The sequence below is a fragment of the Pogoniulus pusillus genome, chromosome 40 (assembly GCF_015220805.1).
Source record: "Pogoniulus pusillus isolate bPogPus1 chromosome 40, bPogPus1.pri, whole genome shotgun sequence".
In the NCBI taxonomy this organism is placed as follows: Eukaryota; Metazoa; Chordata; class Aves; order Piciformes; family Lybiidae; genus Pogoniulus; species Pogoniulus pusillus.
Genome location: NC_087303.1, coordinates 8,273,206 through 8,297,976, shown reverse-complemented (window position 1 = coordinate 8,297,976; position 24,771 = coordinate 8,273,206). Strand labels below are relative to the sequence as shown.

At 47.2% G+C, this 24,771-nt stretch overlaps 1 protein-coding gene across 1 annotated transcript; it reads right to left on the bottom strand.

The window, feature by feature from the left end:
- Positions 1 to 1,683: 1,683 nt before the first annotated feature.
- On the bottom strand, positions 1,684 to 24,204 carry LOC135191925 (olfactory receptor 6E1-like). The gene is given in 7 exon segments (XM_064174611.1): positions 1,684 to 1,804; positions 1,806 to 2,236; positions 2,238 to 2,642; positions 20,743 to 20,752; positions 22,228 to 22,341; positions 22,649 to 22,856; positions 24,162 to 24,204. Coding segments are annotated over 7 exon segments (1,332 nt in total).
- Positions 24,205 to 24,771: the final 567 nt, after the last annotated feature.

Here is a 24,771-nt window from a genome sequence, read left to right as displayed (position 1 = left end):
GTAGGCCCAGGTGAACCTCATGAGGTTCAACAAGAAATGTGCAGGGTTGTGCACCTGGGCTAGAACAATCCTCACTGTCAATACAGGCTGGGGGAAGAGGAGATAGAAAGCAGCCCTGAGGAAAAGGACTTGGGAGTGCTGGTGGGTGAGAAGCTGGACATGTGCAGGCAGTGTGAGCTTGCAGACCAGAAGGCGAATCATATCCTGTGCTGCATCAAAAACAGCATTGTCAGCAGATACAGAGAGGTGATTCTGCCACTTTACTCTGCTCTGGTAGGACCTCATCTGGAATACTGTGTCCAGTTCTGGAGATCTCAATATAGGAAAGACATGAACCTGATGGAGTAGGTCCAGAGGAAGGCCATGAAAATGGTCAGGAGGTTGGAGCACCACTGCTACAATGACAGGCTGAGGAAGAAGGATGGAGAGAGACTGTTTACTAAGGCTTGCAGTGATAGGATTGGCTTCAAACTAGAGCAGAGCAGATTTAGATTGGATGTTAGGAATGTGTTCTTTACTATGAGGGTGTCGCAGATGGGTTTTCTCAGTGCCTATGCCCGATTTGGCGGAGAGGAGAAATTAATGCAAGGGGATATTTATAAAAAATAAGTCTTTATTAACTTACAATATTTCAACTCTCGCCACCCCCAACCACTGAACTTTAATACTACAGGGTTCTTTACACCGTTATGGAGACATTCTAGGAACTTATTAATAACTAGCAAACATTCAAACAACAGAGAGAGAGAGTTTCCCCGTGGCTCAATGCTGCCTGAGGTCTTGTACTGTTTGCCCAGCACAGCTGAGCTGAAAACTGCTCTCTGCTTTATGGCAGAGGTAAAAGAAATTACAGAGGCATCTACTCACAATTCTTATCAATTATTAATCACCCTCTGGGGCTGCATCAGCCTATTGCATGTGTCCAGTTCTTCAGGGTCTCTGTCTGTGGACTTCTAGGCTAGAATCCTCCGGCATCAGGGGAAATGGCAGGCTCTGCTCCTTACTGCTGCTGGATTCTACTGGCTGCTCTTGATCTCCAGGTGCAGAGTCAGGATTCCGTGCAGTCTGAGCACGGGTGCAATGCTTGCTCCTCAGGCCAATCGAACGCAGACACATGGGTCTGCTCCAGGCCTTCCCCACGGCAGTGTGCACACCAGGCACTCATACAAAGGCTGAGAGGCAGGCAAGCAAGCATGTGGCAGAGCTGCAAGTGATGTGGATAAGAAGGAAGAAGGCCTTGCACATGGGCCTGTGCACCCCTATTTATCAACTGTGGGCCAAGATTAAATGGCCTCATTGGCCACTCAAATGAACCAATCAGGTTGGCAGTCAGCTGATCACTACCACCCCAGGTAAAACCCACAGGCCTGGACTCCAGGTGCAGGCAGAGACATGTCCAGGCGGAGCAGGCATAAATACACCTGCTTTTGGCCTATAGGCCCTCCACAACAGAGGATGGTGGAATACTGCAACAGGCTGCCCAGGGAAGTGATTGGTGCCCCATCCTTGGAGATATTCAAAGTGAGGCTCAGCAGGGCTCTGGGCAACCTGATCTGGGCCCCTACTTACTACAAAGGGGGTGAGGCTAGATGACCTTTGGAGGTCCCTTCCAACCCAGACCATTCTATGAGTCTATGATCTTCATTCCTCATCCCTCAGGATCCTGGGTGCTCTGTCTGGCAGTCATTTGCATGCACTCATTACTTTGTAGCTCAGGGTTTCAAAATATTGGAACATCTTGCCACCAGGTCTTTTCAAGGTCTGTTTCACTTGCTGCTTCTGAAGGGTGTACATGCAAGGGCTACACAACACAGTAGAGGAAAGACAGAACTTTGTCAAAATCCCTCACACTCTGCTGGCGTGGTCAGATGTACCTGAAGATAGAGCTGCTGTACAGAATGGCGACCCCAATATGATGAGCAGAGTGGGTGGAAAAGGCTTTTTTCCTTCCTGAAGATGAAGACTGGATGTGTGTGACAGTGTAGACAATGTAGGCATAGGAAAAGGCAGTGACAGACAAGGTACCAGGCAGGATCAGGACACTTGTCACCAGCATCACTGTCTAAACGAGGCCTGTGTCTGTGCAGGACAGCTGCAGCAGTGGCGCTGTGTCACAGTAAAAGTGGGTGATGATGTTGGGCCCACAGAAGGGCAAACAGAGGATAATTGTCAGTGCAGGGAACACTAAGAAGATGCTCATCACCCAGCAGCCCAGCACCAGCTGCAGGCAACACTTGACTGGTCATGAAAGAGGAATACTGCAAAGGGTGGCAAATGGCCATGTAGCTATCAAAGAACATGAGACCTACATGCAAGAAAGTGCAGACACCCAGGATGAAGAAGAGAGATAACTGAAGAAAACATCCCCAGAGGGAAATTGCTTTTGCCCCTGTCAGGAGGCTGTAGAGTGTCTTTGGCATAAAGGTAGAAGTGAAGCAAATTTCCACGAGGGAGAAATTTCTGAGAAAGAAGTACATGGGGATGTAAAGGTGTTGGTCCATCAGGGTGATGGTGATGACAGTGATGTTTCCAAGGAGGATCTGGAGGAAGGCAACAAAGGGAATGGCAAACAGGATGATCTCCAAAACATGATTGCGAGTGAGTCCCAAGAGGATGAATTTCACCACTGTTATCTCTGAAAGCTTAAAGGTAGTTAAAAATATGTTAGATGTGTTCCAAGAAGCAGGAAAAAAACTCATCTGTTGGTAGTTGTGGTGATCCTAACCGGAAGACTTGCAAGCCAAAGAGTGGGTGATGTACCTGTCTGACCTAAGCAGGCCACTGACTGCTGCACACATCACTTGGCCACTGGACAAACATTTGGCAAAGCATGAAGCAGCCTTAGCCAGCTCCCACATGGCACTAGTGATGATCCTTATCTTAAAGTGAAGCAACAAGTTACCAGCTAGACATAGTTTTACTGGACAGCAGAAATCATTAGCAGTGTTTTTCACTTCTTACAAAAATCTGGTAGGATCTCTAAACACCACAATGTGGAGGAATCACTCCATAGACAGGATCTATGCACAAGGCCATGCCCTGACTAGAAAGCTGATGCTTCACAGCTGTGGGTCCCCAGCATCTGACGAGACATGAGATTCTCTGTAGTGCTTCTTTTCCCTTTTCATACGAGCTCCAAAAACTGGTGTTTTGATAAATATCTTACAGAATCTGAGTACCTTTCATGTTAGTGTTCATTACAGACCCCAGGCCCCAGGCACTGGAGTACCTTTGAGGGTAGATTCCAAACAAGACCACAAACCTGTGACTGTGATTCATCTCACCTGACTGCAGATTGCTACCACTGTATTCCTCAGTACTCCCTACAGTCAAAGGCAGAGATAAAGTACCTCCAGAGAGCCTTTCAGCCAATCACAAGAATGTCTACAGGACTGGTATGTGTCCACTCTTGAGATACTGACCTTAGACAATGAGATAAGATTTAGATCTTCCCTGTCTTACTTGCAGTACCATAGGTCAGGATCTGCAAGCAGACCGTTACATTTCTGACAGGTTTCTATTTTCCAGGCTGGCTTCCTGACTTAGCAGACAAATACAACTTTTACTGCTCTACTTTTAATCATATTTTCCTACATTTATGGCAATATGACAATAACTACCCAGGTTACCTGTCTGCATTCCAGATTGCAGCAAGGTCACAGCATCATAGAACAGCTTGGGTTGGAAGGGACCTTAATGATCGCCTAGTTCCAAACACCATGTCATGGGTGGTGGCACCTCACAACCAGACTGGGTTGCTCAAGGCCTCATTCAACCTGTGTTGTAGGCTTAAACATGTTCTGCATTGCCTGGACATGTTTACCTATCTGCCATACCAGAGGTAAATGAACATAAACAGACATAAAGGGGCACAAAGGACCTGGCGCCATAAAGTCTGGCCTGCCCAGGGCCCAGGTTGTGTAACGCTGTTGTGTAAGCCCACGCGCCTAGCTTATGGCCTACCGGGAGCAAGGCCTGTGCTCTTCCCATATTTGGGGGAGCCAGGCCTGTGGACCCTTCCTAATTTGGTATGTTTTGACCAACTGGTAAAGTTGATTGGATAATATTGTGGCCAAAGGACCATTAATCTAGGCCTAGATCTGATAAATAGGAGGATACAGGTAAACAAGATGCTCACCTCCCCCTGCTTGTTCGCTGCCTGCTGCTGCTTTTGTTTTGTTTGCTACCTGTTTGCCTTATGTGCCTCTGTGTGCCACGACACTTTGCATCGCGCGTAAGTGGGGATTTGCCTACAACTGGCAGCCTGACCCAACAATGACCTAGCAATGGGTTTCAACATTGGGACTTGCTGGCTGCTGCTCCAGCCTGCCGTGCCAGCCTGAGGGCCGACTCCTTGCTATACACAGCACTCAATCAGACTGCTCCAGCCTGCGAGCCCGGACCCTGCCTTTGCCCAGACGGATGACTATCCGATGACTTCCTGAGCCACAGAAGATCCCTCTCATGCCCATGAACCATCCTCAGATGGCGTGCCCCAATTTGGACTGAACTGGCAACAATCCACATTGCAGTAGCCACACACATGAAGCCTCAGCCAAGCCACATGGCTCTCACCATATATATATATACATATATATGTATATATGTTCCTGTGTATGCTCTTGGAATGCAGATATTAAGACTTCCAACCAGTGAGTATCTGAACTTTCTTTATTCAAGTTGCTAAAAGAATTTGATTAACCTTACCAGTGGCAGTTTATGCTGTAAGATTCTCTAATTAGAAACATTTCCAAAAACCTCTTCCAACTCGCATAATTTGATTGTATATAAATGTTCTGCAAGAATAGTTCTACCAATCGCATCATAGAATTTGTGTGGGTTAGTTGTAAATAAGTTTGGGGAAGTTTTCTCTGTATATATTAATAAATTATTTATTAACTTTTACATCAGCCTCATTGCATTTCACCCCAAACCCAGGTTCAAACCTAATCCCCTCCTTAACAACCTGGCCTTAAACACTCCCAGACAGAAGGCATCCACGACCTCCCTGGGCAGACTATTCCAAAGTCTCACCATCACCTACTGAAAAACAGTATCACACAGTATCACAGTATCACAGTATCACCAAGGTTGGAAGAGACCTCATAGATCAGCAAGTCCAACCATTTACCACAGAGCTCAAGGCTAGACCATGGCACCAAGTGCCACATCCAATCTTGCCTTGAACAGCCCCAGGGACGGCGACTCCACCACCTCCCCAGGCAGCCCATTCCAGTAGCCAATCACTCTCTCAGTGAAGAACTTTCTCCTCACCTCAAGCCTAAATTTCCCCTGGCGCAGCCTGAGGCTGTGTCCTCTCGTTCTGGTGCTGGCCACCTGAGAGAAGAAAGCAACCTCCTCCTGGCTAGAACCACCCTTCAGGTAGTTGTAGACAGCAACAAGGTCTACCATGAGCCTCCTCCTCTCCAGGCTAAACAATCCCAGCTCCCTCAGCCTCTCCTCCTAGGGCTTGTGCTCAAGGCCTCTCACCAGCCTCGTTGCCCTTCTCTGGACACGCTCAAGCATCTCAATGTCCCTCCTAAACTGGGGGGCCCAGAACTGAACACAGCACTCAAGGTGTGGTCTAAGCAGTGCAGAGTAGAGGGGCAGAATGACCTCCCTGCTCCTGCTGACCACATCATTCCTGATGCAGGCCAGGATGCCATTGGCTCTCTTGGCCACCTGGGCACACTGCTGGCTCATGTTCAGGCGGGTATCAATCAGCACCCCCAGATCCCTCTCTGTTTGGCTGCTCTCCAGCCACTCCGACCCCAGCCTGTAGCTCTGCATGGGGTTGTTGTGGCCAAAGTGCAGCACCCAGCACTTGTGGAGCACACTTCCCTCTCCAGATTCTGGGAAAGCTGCCAATACTCCTAGTGGGAAAGATAACATGGCAGGGTTGGCAGGCATCCCAGGAATACAGGCAAATAATCAAAGCCAAGATGTTCCCTCAACTAATAACACTAGTAACAATAACTCAGCAGTTTGAATGCCCAGCCAGCAGACAACCAGAACCCTTCTAGCTCTAAGGCAGATCTGAAGTCATAGGCCTCAGGTCAGACCCCCAATGATTCAAACCCTTCAGTAGACACCTGCTAAAGTGAAAGGCAAGACACCACAGTTGATAAAGTGTGATTCAAAGGAGGATGTAAGAGAGGGGACCTCTGGTGAGCAAGAGGAGGAAGAGGAGACATTTAGTCTTTGGGACTTGGCAAACATGCTCAGATCCCAGTACTCTGATGAGAAGAGCGCTGTGAGGTTGGCTGCCAAGAAAGAGGATGGTTCCAATGAGTTTAAGAATGCTCTTAGTAAAGTTCTGTTTCTAGGCCAGGGACATCCAGATCAACAAGAGGAAGAAGAGAAGATGACATCCAGGACTCCAACGATCCACTTAGAGAGGTCAGGGAAGTTAGGAAGGAATACTCAAGGGAATCAGGAGAGCCAATCCTAAGCTGGCTAGTGAGATGCCGTAGCATTGGTGCCAATGCCCTGCAGGTAGAAGACAAGTCTGCCAAGCAGCTAGGACCACTCACCAAGGAGAGTGGAGTGGACAAATACCTAGCAAGTTCTCTTGGTAAGGTTAGCTTGTGGACACGCCTTCTGTTGGCTGTGGCTATGGGATATCCTTCCCGAGATGATCTTCCATGGGCTGCTAAGAAGTGGAACACCATTAAGCAGGGAATTAAGCTTCTGAAGGAGTTTGCTGTGAAGGAAGTGCTTTATGGAGATCATGGCACACATGAGCCTGATGATATTCCTCTTGGAACAGGTCTCATGAAGAAGCTTATTAAGCTTGCTCCTTCATCCTATGCTAACATCTTGGCTAGCAAGTCTCTATCAAGAAGTGATAATGGAAGATCTTTCACTGTTGGTGAGTTCTCTGACCAGCTCAGGCAGATAGAGGATAGCTTGTCACATTCTGCTATAATCTGTGCCATAAAAACTCTTGGTACAGCAATAAAAGATGGCATTAAAGATAGCATTAAGAATACCATTAAGGATAGCATTGAGAATGTCATTAGGAATGCCATGAAAGAACTGACAGAGGATCTCAGAAACATTTCCAATCTGGTAAAGGATACCATTCCTGCATCATCTGAATGGGTGCATGTTTCTGCCATCAGGAACAGACTTTTTGAGACAAGGTTGTTTCAAAGATCCTAAGGGTCACAAATGGGCTTTTGGAATAGCATCTGTAGAGGCTGAGGATGGTAAATTGAAATTGTCCATTAGACCTGAACTTTCAGATGAATCTGCAATTGTGGGACATCATGACATAGAGGATCTGGAAGTGCCAACTGCTACTCAAACTGTGCACCACAAGCAGTACAGAACTAACCATGACTCTTTGTTGCCCATTCATCAGCTGATTTGTCAACTGGAGAGTCAGGCTGTCACTGAGAAAGCTCATTCACCTTTCAACAGTCCCATCTGGCCTATGCAAAATCCTAACAGAGACTGGAGACTGACAGTTAATATTCGTGCCCTCAACGAGGTGATTCCACCCATGAGCGCAGCTGTGCCAGACATGCTGGAACTCCAGTACGAGCTGGAATCGAAGGAGGCTAAATGGTATGCAACCATAGACATTGCAAATGCTTTCTTCTCTATTCCCATAGCAAAGGAGTGCAGGCCTCAGTTTGCATTCACCTGGAGAGGAATCCAGTACCAGTTCAACCGTTTGCCTCAGGGGTGGAAGCACAGCTCAACAATCTGTCACTCAGTCATCGACAATGCACTGGAGAAAGGTAAAGCTCCAGAGCACATCCAGTACATCGACGACATCATTGTGTGGGGCCAAACTGCGGAGGAAGTCTTCGAGAAAGATAACAAAACCATTGACATTCTGTTGCAAGCAGGTTTGGCCATTAAGAGAGACAAGGTCAAAGGACCTGCCAGAGAAATTCAGTTTCTGGGAGTGCAGTGGCAGGATGGTCACTGTCAAATTCCTCAGGATGTGATCAACAAAGTCTCTACCATGGCAGTTCCCACCAGTAAGAAGGACACTCTCTCTTTCCTGGGTGCAGTGGATTTTGGAGACCACACATTCCTGGTTTCAGTCAGATTGTCAAACCTCTGCATGATGTGACTCGTAAGAGAAGCAATTTCGAGTGGGGACCTGAACAACAAGCAGCCTTTGATCAGATCAAGTGAGAAGTAGTCCATGCAGTGGGCTTGGGACCTGTGCGATCTGGTCTGGACATTAAAAACATTCTGTACACGGCTGCCAGTGACACTGGTCCAACTTAGAGCCTTTGGGGTTTCTGGGGTCGTAGCTACAGAGGTTCAGAGGCAAATTACACCCTGTGATTGTTTGGTTGTAACCTGCCCCCGCCACACTCTAGAAATCACCCAGACTAGTCTCAGCTGGTTCTGGGAATATAAATGAAGCTATTTATTTACAGCTAGCACAATGTACAAGCAGATATTTACACTATATACAGTTATATACAGAAATATACAAGGTAAAAGGTAATAGAGAAACACAACTCCCCTCCCAGAAACCTGAGTCCCCAGGAGGGGCTCTCAACCACCCCTGCACCTTCCCCTTGCCCCTCTCAACCTTACCCCAGTCCTAAAGAAGAATAGAGGTTCAGCAAAAAGGTTAAGAAGCAAAGGTGAGTGGAAGGTGAGTTTAGGGAGTAAGATGTTGCTCAGCCCGCAGCCCGAGGCAGAGTGTGAAGAAATGGCGAGAGTGTTATCTAATGTTTTTGTTTCTTCTTCAGCAAGACTCTGAGGGGAGTAGACATCACCATTGTTTTCCTTTCACAGCCTATGATCTGGTTCTTCTCACCAAAACATTCTACCCTGCTTCAAACTGGCACACACCCCAACAGAGAAAGGGATACTAGCAGCCTATGAAGGAGTGAAAGCAGCTTCTGAAGTGATTGGAACTGAGTCACAATAGATTTTAGCTCCTAGACTGCCAGTTCTAAACTGGATGTTCAAAGGCAAAGGTTCATCACCACATCATGCCACAGATGCAACCTGGTCTAAATGGATGGCCGTGATAACCCAACGAGCACGAATGGGTAATCTTGATCGAGCTGGTCTGGTGGAGGTGATCACCAACTGGCCAGAAGGCACAGACTGTACCAAATCTCCAGAGGAGAAAATAACTCGTGCTGAAGAAGCTCCTCCCTATGGTGATCTCTCTGATCAGGAAAAGAACTATGCTTTGTTCACAGATGGTTCCTGTCGTCTTGTTGGGAACAAGCAAAGATGGAAGTCAGCAGTCTGGAGTCCTACCAGGAGAGATGGCGAAGGAGAATCCAGTCAGTTCGCTGAGGTAAAAGCTGTCCAACTTGCTCTTGATGTGGCTGAACGTGAAAATTGGCCTATCCTTTACCTCTACACCGACTCGTGGATGGTAGCCAATGCTCTATGGGGTTGGCTAAAGGACTGGAAGAAGCATGGTTGGCAGAGGAAAGGAAAGCCTATTTGGTGTGCTGATCTATGGCAGGACATTGATGTACAGCTGGAGAAAATTCCAGTGAAGGTGCGGCACGTAGACACACACATGCCTAAGAGCAGAGCCACTGAGGAACATCACCACAACCAGCAGGCAGACCAAGCTGCTAAGATTTCTCAAGTTGATACCAACTCTGATCTTGATCTTGATTGGAAACACCAATTTGAACTGTTCCTAGCTCCGTGGGCCCATGATTCATCTGGACATCAAGGCAGAGATGCAACATACCAATGGGCTCACGATAGGTCAATTGTCTTATCCATGGATGCTATCACCCAAGTCATCCGTGACTGCGACATTTATGCAGCTATTAAGCAGACTAAGCTAATCAAACCCTTATGGTATGGTGATAGATGGTCAAAGTACAAGTATGGTGAAGCCTGGCAGATTGACTACATCACTTTACCTCAATCACGTTCTGGCAAGCAGTATGTGCTGACGATGGTAGAGGCCAGCACCGGATGGCTGGAAACCTATCCAGTTCCACATGCAACTGCACACAACACCATTCTTGGCTTGGAGAGACAGATCCTGTGGAGACATGGAACTCCAGAGAGAATCGAGTCAGACAATGGCACTCATTGCAAGAACAATCTTGTGAAAAACTGGGCCAAAGAGCATGGTATTGAGTGGACCTACCACACACCCCACTGTGCTCCAGGTGCAGGGAAGATTGAGCACTACAATGGTTTGCTGAAAGCCACCCTAAAAGCCATGGGGTGTGGAACTCTGAAAAACTGGGACAAACATTTAGCACAAGCTACCTGGTTGGTAAATAGTAGGGGTTCAGTAAACAGAGCAGGACCTGCACAATCAGATTTGGTCCAAACAGTAGATGGTGATAAAGTTCCTGTTGTACATGAAAAGAATCTGTTAGGGAAAACTGTTTGGGTATTTTCTCCTTCGGGTGAAGGGAAACCTGTCCGAGGGGTGGTTTCTGCTGAAGGTCCTGGTCACACCTACTGGGTAATGCAGGAGAATGGTGAAATCCAATGTGTGCCACAGAGAAATCTAACCTTAGCTGAGAGAGTTTAAATTCAGAGTGTGTAATACAAGCTGTTAGGAGTTTTCTGTTTTAGGTACCATCGGCGTCCACTGAAAGAACCTATGAGAGAATCTACAAGAGAATCTACAGTACATGAGCATGAACCAAATGTCACCTGGGAGTCCCTGTTCTCATCTGTGAATAGACAAACTGTCTCAGCTTTTGAATCACCTACATCTGAGATAGCCACAATGAAGTGTGACCTGAACTTGTAATATCCATTAGTGTAAATATAGGTTTAGATTAGATCAGATAGTTCTCAGCGATACTCTGAGTGAAGTAGACAGGGGTGGATTGTGCTAGTTTGAAGCAGGGTAGAATGTTCTGGTGAGAAGAACTAGATCATTGGCTGTGAAAGGAAAACAATGGTGGTGTCTACTCCCCTCAGAGTCTTCCTGAAGAAGAAACAAAAACATTAGATAACACTCTTGCCATTTTGTGGCACTCTGCTTGGGCTTCTGGCTGAGCTGCGTCTCCCTAACCTCACCTTCCACTCACCTTTGCTTCCTAACCTCTTAGCTGAACTTCTATTCTTCCTTGGGACTGGGGTAAGGTTGAGAGGGGCAAGGGGAAGGTGCAGGGGTGGTTGAGAGCCCCTCCTGGGGACTCAGGTTTCTGGGAGGGGAGTTGTGTTTCTCTATTACCTTTTACCTTGTATATTTCTGTATATAACTGTATATACTGTAAATAAGTGCTTGTATATTGTGCTACTTGTAAATAAATAGCTTCATTTATATTCCCAGAGCTTGCTGAGACTAGTCTGGGTGATTTCTAAAGAGTGGGGGGGCAGGTAACACCCAAACCATGACAAACACTTGCTCCTAGCTTGGTGTCATCTGCAAACTTACTGATGCACGACTCAATCCTCTCGTCCAGATCATCAATAAAGATGTTGAACAGGACTGGGCCCAGCACTGATGGCAGATTATGCAGGAGAAAAATTAGAGAGGCTAAGGCCCAGCTAGAATTTAGGCTGCCACTTCCATGAAAGATAATAAAAAGCACTTTTACAAATGTATCAGTGCTAAAAAGAAGGGCAAGAAGAGCCTCCACTCCTTACTGGACCAGGAGGGGAACACTATAACTGATGACGAAGAAAAGGCTGAGGTTCTGAATGCCTTCTTCACCTCAATTTTCAACAGTAAGGAGGGAGGAGGAGGCAAGTGGCCTCTTGAACTGGGGGATGGGGTCAGGGAGCAGTGTGTTCCCCTGGAAATTCATGAGGAATTAGTTCAGGACCTGCTGAGCCATCTAGACACCCACAAGTCCATGGGACCAGATGGGATCCATCCCAGGGTGCTGAGAGAGCTGGCAGCTGAGCTGGCCAAGCTGCTCTCCATCATTTTCCAGCAGTCCTGGCTCACCAGAGAGGTCCCAGGAGACTGGAAACTGCCAACATTGTCCCCATCCACAAGAAGGGTCGGACAGAGGAACCTGGGAACTACAGACCTGTCAGCCTGACCTCAGTGCCAGGGAAACTGATGGAGCAGGTTATCTTGGGGGTGATAAGAGCACACCTGAGGGATGGCAAAGGACTCAGGTCCAGCCAGCATGGATTTAGGAACTGCAGATCCTGCCTCTCCAACCTGATCTCCTTCTATGATCAGGTGACACGCTTGGTGGATGTGGGGAGGCCTGTGGATGTGGCCTATCTGGACTTCAGCAAGGCGTTTGACACTGTCCCCCACAGCAAACTGCTGGCTAAGCTGTCAGCCCATGACTTGGATGGCAACACTCTGTGCTGGGTTAGGAACTGGCTGGAGGGCCGGACCCAGAGAGTGGTGGTGAATGGTGCCACATCCAGCTGGCAGCTGTCACTAGTGGTGTCCCTCAGGGATCAGTGCTGGGCCCCATCCTCTTTAACATCTTCATTGATGATCTGGATGAGGGCATGGAGTCAGTCATCAGCAAGTTTGTAGATGACACTAAGCTGGGGGCAGATGTGACTGGGTTGGAGGGCAAAAGGGCTCTGCAGCAGGACCTTGACCGCCTGGACAGATGGGCAGAGTCCAATGGGATGGGGTTCAATAGCTCCAAGTGCAGGGTGCTGCACTTTGGCCACAACAATCCCATGCAGAGCTACAGGCTGAGGTCGGAGTGGCTGGAGAGCAGCCAGACAGAGAGGGATCTGGGGGTGCTGATTGATACCCGCCTGAACATGAGCCAGCAGTGTGCCCAGGTGGCCAAGAGAGCCAATGGCATCCTGGCCTGCATCAGGAATGATGTGGTCAGCAGGAGCAGGGAGGTCATTCTGCCCCTGTACTCTGCACTGGTTAGACCACACCTTGAGTGCTGTGTTCAGTTCTGGGGCCCCAGTTTAGGAGGGACATTGAGATGCTTGAGCGTGTCCAGAGAAGGGCAATGAGGCTGGTGAGAGGCCTTGAGCACAGCCCTACGAGGAGAGGCTGAGTGAGCTGGGATTGTTTAGCCTGGAGAGGAGGAGGCTCATGGTAGACCTTGTTGCTGTCTACAACTACCTGAGGGGTGGTTGTGGCCAGGGGGAGGTTGCTCTCTTCTCTCAGGTGGCCAGCACCAGAACGAGAGGACACAGCCTCAGGCTGCGCCAGGGGAAATTTAGGCTCGAGGTAAGGAGAAAGTTCTTCACTGAGAGAGTCATTGGACACTGGAATGGGCTGCCTGGGGAGGTGGTGGAGTCGCCGTCCCTGGGGCTGTTCAAGGCAAGGTTGGACGTGGCACTTGGTGCCATGGTCTAGCCTTGAGCTCTGTGGGAAAAGGGTGGACTTTATGATCTATGAGGTCTCTTCCAACCTCGGTGATACTGCGATACTGTGACGCCTGGGGAACACCACTAGTGACTGGCTGCCAACTGGATGTGGCACCATTCAGCATGACTCTTTGGGCTCTGCCATCCAGCCAGTTCCTGACCCATATCAGAGTGAATCTGTCCAAACCACAAGCTGCCAGCTTGGCCAGGAGCAGACAGTGTCAAAGGCTTTGCTCAAGTCCAGTCTGGCTACATCCACAGCCTGCCCCACATTCATCAGGCAGGTAACCTGATCATAAAAGGAGATCAGGTTGCTGAGACAGGACCCTTCCTGAACCCATGCTGGCTGGGCCTGATCCCTTGGCCATCCTGGAGGTGCTTTGTGATGGCACTCAAGATGACCTGTTGCATCACCTTGCCTGGCACTGAGGTCAGGCTGACAGGTCTGTAGTTTTCTAGCTCCTCCTTACGACCGTTCTTGTGAATGGGTATCACATTGGCAGCTTCCAGTCTTTGGGGACCTCTCCAGTGAGCCAGGACTGCTGGTAAACGATGGAGAGCTGCTTGGCCAGCTCATCTGCCAGCTCTCTCAGCACCCTAGGATGGATCCCATCCAGTCCCATGGACTTGTGAGGATCCAAGTGTCTCAGCAGATCCCTGATCCCTTACTCCTTCCTCATGGATTAGAGGGGGACTATACTGGACCCTGACTCCATTTGGCACCTCAGGAGTCCAGTTGTCCTGGAGAGAACCTGTCCCACTATTGAAGATTGAGGCAAAGAAGGTGTTAAGCACCTCTGCCTTCTCCTCATCCTTTGTCACTCTATTCCCCTCTCTATCTAACAAGGACTGGAGGTTGTCCTTGGCCCTTCTCTGCCATTCAGATATTTATGAAACATTTTTTATTTTCCTTACCAGCAGTGGCAGCCTAAGCTCCAAATGGGCTTTTGCCTCTCTCATTTTTTTCTACAAGACCTAGCAACATCCTTGAACTCTTCCTGGGACACCTCCCCTCTTTTCCAAAGGTGATACACTCTCTTTTTTATCTTCAATTCCTTCAGCAGCTCCTTGCCCATCCAGCCTGGCTGCCTCCCTCGTCGGCTGATCTGCTGGCTCAATGGCACAGCTGCTCCTGTGCCTTCAGGAGTTCTTTCTTCAAGTAGGTCCAACCTTCCTGGACACCTTTGTTTTTAAGGGCTCTTTCCCAAGGAACTTTCTGAGTTCGTTCCTTCAACAGGCTGCAATCTGCCCTTGGGAAGTCCAGTGTGGAGGTTCTGTTGATCCCCTCCTGGTTTCTCCATGTATTGAACACTCTTATAATTTTGTGGTCACTGGACCCCAGGCAGCCTCCAACCACCACATCCCCCACCAGCCCCTCTCTATTTGTGAGCAGCAGGTCAAGCAGGGCTGCCCCCCTGGTAGGCTCACGTAACAGCTGGGATAAGAAGTTGCCTTCCACACACTCAAGAAACCTTCTAGACTGCTTCTTCTCTGCAGTATTTAAGTCCCAGCAGATGTCTGGTAGGTTAAAGTCGCCCACAAGAACAAGGGCAGGGGATCTTGAGGCAGCCTCCAGTTGTTTAAAGAGTAATAAATCAACCTCTTCTTCCTGGTTGGGTGGTCTGTAACAGACTCCAACCAGGATATCAGCCTTGTTGGCCTTCCCCTTAATTCTCACCCTGTGCTAGTTTGAAGCAAGGTAGAATGTTTTGGTAAGAACACACCCATAAAGACTCAACTTGATCATCCTTGATTTCTACCTCCATGACATCCAGAGCATCCCTAATATACAGAGCCTCTCCTCCACCTCTTCTCCCTTGCCTGTCTCTCCTGAAGAGTCTGTAGCCATTGATTACAGCACTCCAATCATGCGAGTCATCCCACCATGGTTCTGTGATGGCGACAACATCATAGTTTTCCTCCAGCACCAAGGCTTCCAGCTCCTCTTGTTTGTGACCCATACTTTGTGCATTAGTGTACATGCACTTCAGCTGGGCTGCTGCTTTTACCCCTATCTCTAGCCTACCATCCTCAGGTTCCCTTGGTTTATATCCAGGGCTATCTCGTTTAACCCCCTCCCCCTTCCCCTCTAGTTCAAAGCCCTCTCAACAAGCCCAGCAAGCTCATGTGCCAGGGTCCTTCTCCCCCTCTGTGTCAGTTGTATCCCATCTGTTGCTTGCAGACCTGTGGCAATATAAAATTCCCCAAGATCAAAGAATCCGAAGTGTTGTTGGAGGCAGCAGCCTCTGAGCCACTTGTTCATCAAATACGCTTTTCTATTCCTCTCTGCATTCCAACCTGCGACTAAGGGTACAGATGAAAAGACTACCTGTGCCCCTGCTCCCTCGACTGCTTTTCCCAGGGCCTTAAAGTCCCTTTTGATAGCTTTTAGCCCTCTGGTATCAACCTCATCGTTCCCTGCCTGTGTAACTAATAAGGGATAGTAATCAGAGGGCTGCACTACAGTAGGCAGCCTCCTGGTAACATCCCTGACCCAGGCCCCAGGGAGGCAGCAGAGCTCCTGTGGAAGGGGTCTGGCCAGCATATGGGGCCCTCTGTTCCCTGCAGAAGGGAATCACCAATAACAATTACCCTCCTCTTTTTCTTATGGATACCTGTTCTGATGCGAGGGGGCAACTGATTTGCTTCAGTTGCCCTCCCAGCCAATGTTGCTTCTGCCTCCTCCAAAACCACCTCAACCTCTAGTGCCCTATATCTGTTGTGTAAGGGCAGCTAAGAATGGGAGGAAGACTGGAAGGGTTTTCCCTTGCCCCTTCTGGCAGGTACTTGCATCCATTCTCCCTTGTTACTTGGTTCATCTCCCTCTGGCAAAGGGGACTGCAGAGCATGGTGCTGTAGGTCCAGCTCTCTTTTACATTCCCTTTCAGCCTTAAGCCTTTCCACTTGGCCCTTGAGTTCAGCCACTAGGTTAAGCAGACTATTAATCTGCTCACACCTTATGCAGCCAATGCCTCTGTCTCCCTCGACTTCGAGTGCCAGGCTCCTCACAGCCTGGCATAGTCTGAACACCTGCATGCCCACAGGTGGGCTCTGTTTGGGTGCCCACAGTTTTACAAGTGTAAGGCTTGGACCTAGTTTGCACCATGTCTCCCTTCCTTCGCACTCCGACGGTAGGTAGGTAGTAGTTTGGGTGTGAAGGGTTTGGGGGTGGATATTTTTTCCTCTTTCCCCCTCCCCGGCGCGCTGCGGCTGGGCTCAGCAGAAGGCTGCTCTCCTGCCGATGGCGTCGCCGCTGCCGCTCCTCGCTTCAGTCGCCCGCCCGCCAGGCACCGCCCCTCTGCCTCGCCCTCGAGCGAGCACTTAAGGCCGCGTAGCTTGCCGCGCCTGCCGCTTCCCTGTCCCCCTTCTGGGCTTCTCCGATTGAGAGAGCACCAAAGTGGAGAAAAAAAGTTTCGAAAAAGCACGTTTCAGCTGAGCTAGCCTCGGTACTGCTCTCTTGCCGAACCCTTCCTTCTTCTTCCCCCAGCTTTAAATGCTGGGCATGACGTCATGTGGTCCAGAATATACCCTTGGTCTGTTGGAGTAAGCTGTCCTAGCTGTGTCCCCTCCAATCTTCTTGTGCGCCTCCAGTCTGCTGTCTGGTGAAGTCGTGTGAGAAGCAGAAAAGTTCTTAACTCTGTGCAATCGCTGCTCAGCCGTGACAGAAACATCCCTGTGGTATCAACCACATTTTCAGCACAAATCCAAAGCAGAGCCCCTGCACGGTTCTATGAAGATCACAGGATCCTGGGCTGTCAGGGGTTGGCAGGGACCCAAAGAGATTTAAGACTATCCCAGACAAAGCCAGCACAGACAGCACCCAGCAGTCTATGGTCACTGGATGGTTTTGACTGCCAAAGGCATCTGCACCTAGCTGCCATATGTGACACGAAAGTCAGCCTTAAGCAGTGCACGTGGGCTGCAGACAAGTAATTCTTGGACATCCCAAGTGGTCGTAGGCTCTTCTGTTTCACTCAAACTTCTTTAGGATTGCCTTCTGGAGCTCCTTGATTCCACAGGAAATTGACACCTTGCTCAGACTTTCATGCTTATCTTTTAAATGTCTAAATGGAATGAGATTATTTTTTTCTTGAGATATTGACAGTGATTTGATTTGACTTTAAAAACTTTAGAGACCCCCATTCTGTCATACAGCTGGAAGATTCCTCCAGTCTTTGACAGATCACTTAGGTCCAGATAGGTTTCATTACACCAAGGTTTTGTGTGTTAAAAATAAGGGCAGGATTCAGAATAGATTGGTTTTGAAATATGTATTTTCATATATGGTTTTCAACTTACTTGTCTAAGTTCTTATCTTAGTCATTGGAAATGTTATCAATCCCAGTTCCTTGGAGCACAGAGAGCAAGTGATTTCTGTGGCATTGTTACTACTCAGGTGCAGCATTCCAAGTTGTCTTTGTCAAATTCTGCCTGGAAGTTTAGTGACTCAAGCAATCCAGTCCCTCTGGAGTTCTCCACATCTTGAGTTCGCTTACACGCTCACTTCCGGATCGTTAGGGAATATTTACGAGTATTCTGAACGCAATCAACTTGGGTGTAGAAGTCTGTGAATTTGTCTAGCCAATTCTTTCTCACATGATGAATGTTCATTTGCTGCCATTTAACATGTTTGATCTTTTAATTTTTTTGAAAAACTGCATTACAGATCTTTTATTATGGGATGGTTTGTTTTCTGTGAGAAGCTCTGGGGAAATCCAGATAACTGAAGTAACCAGGTATGTTTTATCTTTCTCTTTAAAACCTGAACAAATCCCAGTTTGTAGAAAATCCATAATGATTTTCCTGAGTGTATTGTACTTACTTGTGTGGCTCAGCAATGCTCTGCTCTGTTAAGGCAGATTTCTTGGTATTTCTTTCCTAGTGTCACATCAAACATCATCATTACAGACGCTATCCTTCTGTTCTCTAGGTACTCCCCTGAAGTCTAGGACTATATAAAGGAGAGAAAGGTGAATCACTTTCCCAGGGGCTGCAGGTCATGAGACAAGCCAACCAGAAGTGAAAGGCAAGCTTACCTTGTTACAAGTTCAGGACAAGCTTCACTGTTCCCTTCTCCTCATTTAGTGAGTCAGACAGAAACACAGCCCCTTCTCACCTGTCTTCCCTTCCCAAATGCTTTATGTACACTTCAGTTCCTTGCGATACTACCTGCATGCTTCTGACTGGATGCTCTGGGGCTCTGTGACTTTGTTTCTCCCTTGTTTCATCATTTGCTCTATACACAAGTAAGTAGAGTCCCACTTGGGCATCTCTTTTAATGAACATTTCTGTTGGCGGTGAAAGTAAGAAGTGCCTGACTCTGCTGCTTGGCAATGCCAACTCAACAGCACAAAAAAATCAAGGTGGGTATGAAGGTGGTGAGACTGTGGAATAGATTGCCCAGAGTGGTTGGTGTATAGAAATAACTATATTTTTATAATTCCTGCCTCATTAACTGCCCCAAATAATTCACCACCACTCTGCCCCACAAATGTCTCAGGCTTGTTTCCAGCAGGCCTGGTTTTTCCCTTTCAAATCTATTTAAAGCTTATTTAATGACCCCAGACAACTCTTGTGATAAAAGTCTTCTCCTTATGCATCCCATAAGTTGATCCATGTTCAAAAAACCTGAAGTCCTGCTCATGGCTTGAAGCCAGGAACTGATTTGTGGGTCCTCATGAGTCTTTCTGAGTTGGTCCCTGTGACTGGTGGGATAGAAGAGAAAACTACCTGTTTCCCAGCAGTGGAGCCACACGCAGACCTTTCTAAGGTAAATTGGTTTGTATCTACTTCTTTAATCTCGTCCTGACATTAAGGCACAAGAAGGCTGTGGTGACCTCAACTTTCATACTTGGGCAACAGCACAGAATTTCTGGAGCTTCAAATGAGTCGTTGCTCATCATTGATGGTGAAGGACAGTGGCTTCATGTCTGGGAAACATATTGGCCTAGGTTAGGGAAGATGCCTCCCCCGGTAAACTCACTACAACACGGATATTTGGAAAGTAAGGAAAAATGAAATTGAATTTCTTATAGTTTAAACTAAATATAACAGTTTAAGGAGAATAAACTACTATGGAAATAAAATAACCTTAAGGAAGATGGGGAAGGGGTGAAGCGGTGGCAAAGTAGCAAAAGCAGCAGCAGCCAAAGCAGCAGCAGGGGAAGGTAGCAGCAGGTGCAGTAGAAGCAGCAGAAGCAGCAGAAGCAGCAAGGGGAAGGTCCAAGCTGTGCTTCCAGACATAAAGCTCCTGATGCTCTAATGAAATTATATTAACTTATCCGTTGTTGCCATTGTATGGCCTATCCCTACAATGTTCACCTCTCCACTCAGAACTTCCACTTCTAAGTTTCTCTGTTCCAAATTTAATTCATGTCTGAGCTAGAAGTCAGCTCAAACGGCCATACATATCCAAAAGGAGCAACATAGTTGGCTTGCTACTTTAATTCAAAGTAATGACAGCGATGTAGTTCATGTGAAATAGAAGAAATATTGTGCGGATTCACTACACATTGAGTAGTGTGTTTGCTCTGTATCCACTCCTTCTGCAAGAAGTTCAGTTAAAAAGTTAATTTTGGAGGCACTTTCAACATTTTGGGAAAAATAATGAAAGACTATACATTATTTTGAAAGACTATACATTATTTCTGTGTGAGACTGGATGTGCAAGATGAATCATCTTTCAGAGGCAGGTAAACCACAGACTGAGAAGAAAAGTGGGGACATAGAAGATCCTCATATAGACCTAGTGCAATGGTTTAAAGCAAAAATCAACAGGTTAAACTAAACCAGGGGGTTAACTTGTGTACTTTCTCAATATAGAAGTGAGGGGGAAACAACACACAAAAAAACCCTCTGTGCTGAGACAAAGAGAATCAGGTAAGATTTTGCAGAGCAATCACAGTACAAAATACACATTTCCTTTAGCCTATTGCAGAAGAAGCAGTGCACAAAGCATCCGTGAGCAGAAGCGAGTCAGAAGCCCAAGCCAGAAAAGTACTCCTCCATCACTCCTTGTCCTGCTGCCAGCACAGTGGAGCCAGTATCCAAATAAACAGAACCCAAAAGCAGTAAGTGGAACAGGAAGCCTTCCATGTTACAGTCTGAACTTCCAAGTCCCGTAATACTTTGCTTGAGTCAGTGCTTCATTTATGACGCTGGCATGACTCTAGCATGGTATGAACAGCAGCAGCAGATTCAACTGAACCCAAGACACTGAGCTAACAACTTTGACATCTAAACCTGCTCATGCAGATCCAGACTACTCATGTTGCTCTTCTCTTATTACCACAGAAGAGGCTGGGCAGTGACAGAGGGTTTTGCAAATATTTACAAGAGGTCACGGGAATCCATTCTAATGTTTTCTCTCTACTAATTCAAGGGACATTGCCTCTTGCTAAAAACATCCCACAGCAGGAGTCAAAGGGTTAAGTCTGTGTGTTCCTTGTGCTTTGAGAAGTCCTCATGCTACCAATATATTTGCATGAGATTGCAGGTTACCTGCCGCTTTCTGAAAAGGAGATTCCACAGGGGAATTACCAGAACAGTTTGACTTGTGACTTCATTTAGGAACAGGATCTCACTGCCAAAGGCTGAGGTGTCACATGCCTTAAAAGACAATACTGGCAGCTCCACCTGGGGTTGGCAGAAATGCTCTGAAAGCTGCACGTTGAATTGCAGCGGCCAGGTTGGCACTCCTGTTTTTTCTTTTTGCATGTTTCTGGGATGAAAACATGTGGAGATAACTATGCCAAAAAATTGGACAGGAGTCTGTACTGCAGGTTACCTGACTCTACGAATCACTATCCACGATGAAATCCTGCCCAAAGGATACTGGAGAACTCTTTGGAGAAGGAATGAAAGAGTAGCAAACCCCCTTGATAGATATAATACTGGATATCATAGTTTGGTCTGAGCGTTAATCCCTGCACTGGGAGTAGCACAGCTGGAAAGAGCAATAGTAAATATTTCATCCACAATGACAATAATTACTAACTCCACTATTGATGCATTGCAGAGACTAAAAGAGGAGGTGCAGTTTCTGGGCAGTGTGACACTCCAAAACAGGCTAGCTTTGGATATTATTACAGCCCAAATGGGAGGGGAGTGCACCTTGGTCAATACCGCCTGTTGCACATACATAGATCAGTCAGGACACATTGAAACAGATACACAACAACTGTGGGAGCAGGGAAGAACATTGCATGAGGTAGCAAAGGACAATCCATCATGGAGATTTCAAGGATTATGGGACAAATAATAATATGGGATATGGGTTGCCTAATTTTGGATGGTTGAAGCAGTTGTTTACATTTGTATTAATGCTTATATCTACGGGAATATCAATCTGTGTTTTATTTTGATGCTTTCTTTGGTGTACCAGAGGAACAGAAGATAGCTTCGCCAACTGGAAAAAGCATCAATTAAGACAGCAAATAGAATCAGGAAAGTATTTCAAGAGAAGACTGGATAAAACTGGTGTCGCGGATGGGGTACTTTATGACCTACGCCGATTAGGAGGAGGGAAGAAATGAATTAATGTGAGAGGATATTTGTAAATATATATATTTATTAAACTTCCAATATTCCAACTCTCGCCACCCCCAACCACTGAACTTTAATATTAAAAGTATTCTTACACAGTTATGAAGACATTATGGGAATACATATATATTGTGACTTATTAATAACTAGCAAACATTTCAAACTACATACAGAGAGAGAATTTTCCCCGCGGCTTAATGCCGCTTGGGGTCTTATACTATTTGCCCAGCAAAGCTGAGCTGAAAGCTGCTCTCTGCTTTATGGCAGAGGTAACAGAAATTACAGAGGCATCTACTCACAATTCTTATCAATTATTAATCACCCTCCGGGGCTGCCTCAGCCTGTGCCTACTGTCCAATTCTCCAGGGTCTCTGCCTGTGGACTTTGAGGCTGAAATCCTCTGGTTTCAGGGGAAATGGCAGTCTTTGACCTTACTGCTACTGGATCTTGCTGGCTGTTCTCTCCAGGGGTACGCAGGCAGGATCTCCAGGTGCAGAGGCAGGATTCCGTGCAGTCTGAGCATGGGTCTGACGCTGACTAAAGGCAGGCATAAAGCTGCAAGGCAGAACGCAGGCAGGCAAGCAAGCAAGCAAGTGGCGGAGCCGCAAGTGTCGTGGAAATGCAGTTTAGGGGATTTTTATGGGGAAAAACATGCGAGGCTGATTTGTAAAGCTTAAATGATTTATTGCTAAAATACGAAAATCCCCTTCCCCAAAACTTATCTAAACTATCCCACGTAAATTCTTTTCATCTGCGGTCGCAGGTAAAGGTGCAGAAAATGGCAACTAAAGAGAGTCTGTGTTTTAAAGAGTTCTTTGAGTCTTGATAAGTTGCTCAGTCTTAAAGTTTGTTGGTTACTCACTGTTCGAAGCAGTTCAGCAGAGTTTCAAAGTGTTTATGAAGTTCAGGGCGTTGTCCAGTCTCTCCGCAGGATCGGGCCCAGGCAAGCCCTGGTTTCAGAGGATCGGGCGTCCGCTGGTCTCGTGCCAAAAAGGCCGAGTAGAGTTGAGAGCTAGCAGGAGCTAGAGCAGGAGCAGGAGTAACAGGAGCGAGAGCAGGAGCGAGAGCTCCTGATCAAAGCAGACACACCATTTTATAATGTTTTAAAAGGGGTGTGCTCAGTCAGTTCAGGCAATTTACATTAATTTTACAGGTTGGTACAAATTATAATTAACTCATACAATTGGACAATTCTTACCATAAACAACCTGTAAGACCACCCATAGTCAGCCCCCAACAGGTGGTCAGTGATGCCATGGGAATCAAGGCCTTTTGCTCGAAAACATGGCCCATGTTTACCTTTTACCCTTCCTAGGGAGGAATCTTCTCAGGGGTTAGAAATATTGTTTTGGTTTTACGATTGCTTTTGGCCTTCAATGTGAGACACTGTAACACGCACAACAGGGGCCTGCTACCCTCCGTGACAGCAAGTAATGTGGGGAAGGCTGCACGTGAGCCTGGGCACCCCTATTTATTAAATGTGGGCTGAGAGTTAATGGTCTCATTGGCCACTCGAATGACCAATCAGGTTGGCAGTCAGCCAAACCTTACCATACTAGGTAAAACCCACAGGCCTGGGCTCCAAATATGGGAATCACGTGGGCCCAGCAGCAGGCAGGCACAAGCTGGGCATGTGGGGACTTACACAATCAGGTGTCCTGGGCAACTGACATTATGGCCCCGGTCTGTTGTGCCCCTTTGTGCTCGTTTACCCCTGGTGCAGGCAGACAGACATGTCCAGGCAGAGCAGGCATAAATAGGGTTGCTTTGGGGCCTACAGGCCCTCCACAACAACTGGTAACATAGCACACAAAATTGCTAATTAATAAGAAAATGGGGGAAATTATATAAGAAAAATCAAGGAGTACTGGTAAAGAGCCTTACAGACCAGATGCTCATCTTGAGGGTGTCTGTGGCAAACCGTAGAATACCAAACTTTGTAGAAATGTTTGTTTACAGTAATCAGCTGATAATATGCAAAACAATGGCTACTGCAGAAGTGTCTGCAGCTACTTGGTTGGAGATCTGTGATATGCAACCTTGTAAAGGCCCAGGCCTGCAGTGACTAAAGAAAGCAGGAAGGAGATAAAGGAGAAGCAGAGATATCCTGACATCAGCAATAAAGAGGGACCTGCTGACCAGAGATGAAAAGGCCCTGTGTGGGGTGTTCATCACAGATACCCATTCCAGACCACCAGGGTTGGAACTGGGGTGGAGAATGGGAATATGCCTCTGTTAATGAACTCCAAGAAATAATTGTAATAACCCTACCTCTTCTTATGAATATACCTGCTCTGGTAATATAAACTGTGGCTTGTGCCAGCATTGATGGAGCGATCCTGCCTGCACCCAGTGCTGTAATAAAATATACCTACTGCAGAACTCTGCATGAGTTTTGGGGTTCATTTCGTGGGTCATGAGTTAGTCTGATGAATTCCTAGCCATGGGAGTGGGGGAGGGCAGGTAACAACCAAACCTGCACAGATGGTTGTAACTATTATTTACATAGTTTACATATTGTTTCCCCGTGGTTTACATATTGTACAATAGCTTATGTATTGTAGAATAGTTTCCCATTCTATCTCTGTAAAATAGTTTTATTTTTTGTTGTTGAGTGCCACAGATGCTGAGCCAGGAGGTGGTGTGAGGGACTGAAAAACATATAAAGATTTGTTTTGACATTGTTGGGAGAATCATCTGAGCCTCCGAGGTTCTGTTCCTGTGGCTGCCATGCAGGCGAAGCCAACACAGGCAGTCTTGCCTTAGTCCCTTGGGGTTGATCGAGCGGTTTTAGGACCCTGGAGACTTCCTAGCAGTAGCAATGGGAATTCATTCCTCTGCCAAGGGGAGTGTGGCACGGCTATATTTAGCAACAGTGTGAAATTATAAAAGGTGACACAGCGTGGTGGGCTGATGGGGAGTCTGCTGGAGGTCTGTTGTGTGCCACCACTGCTGTTGTGATCTTTGAGAGGTGCCAGGGATAAG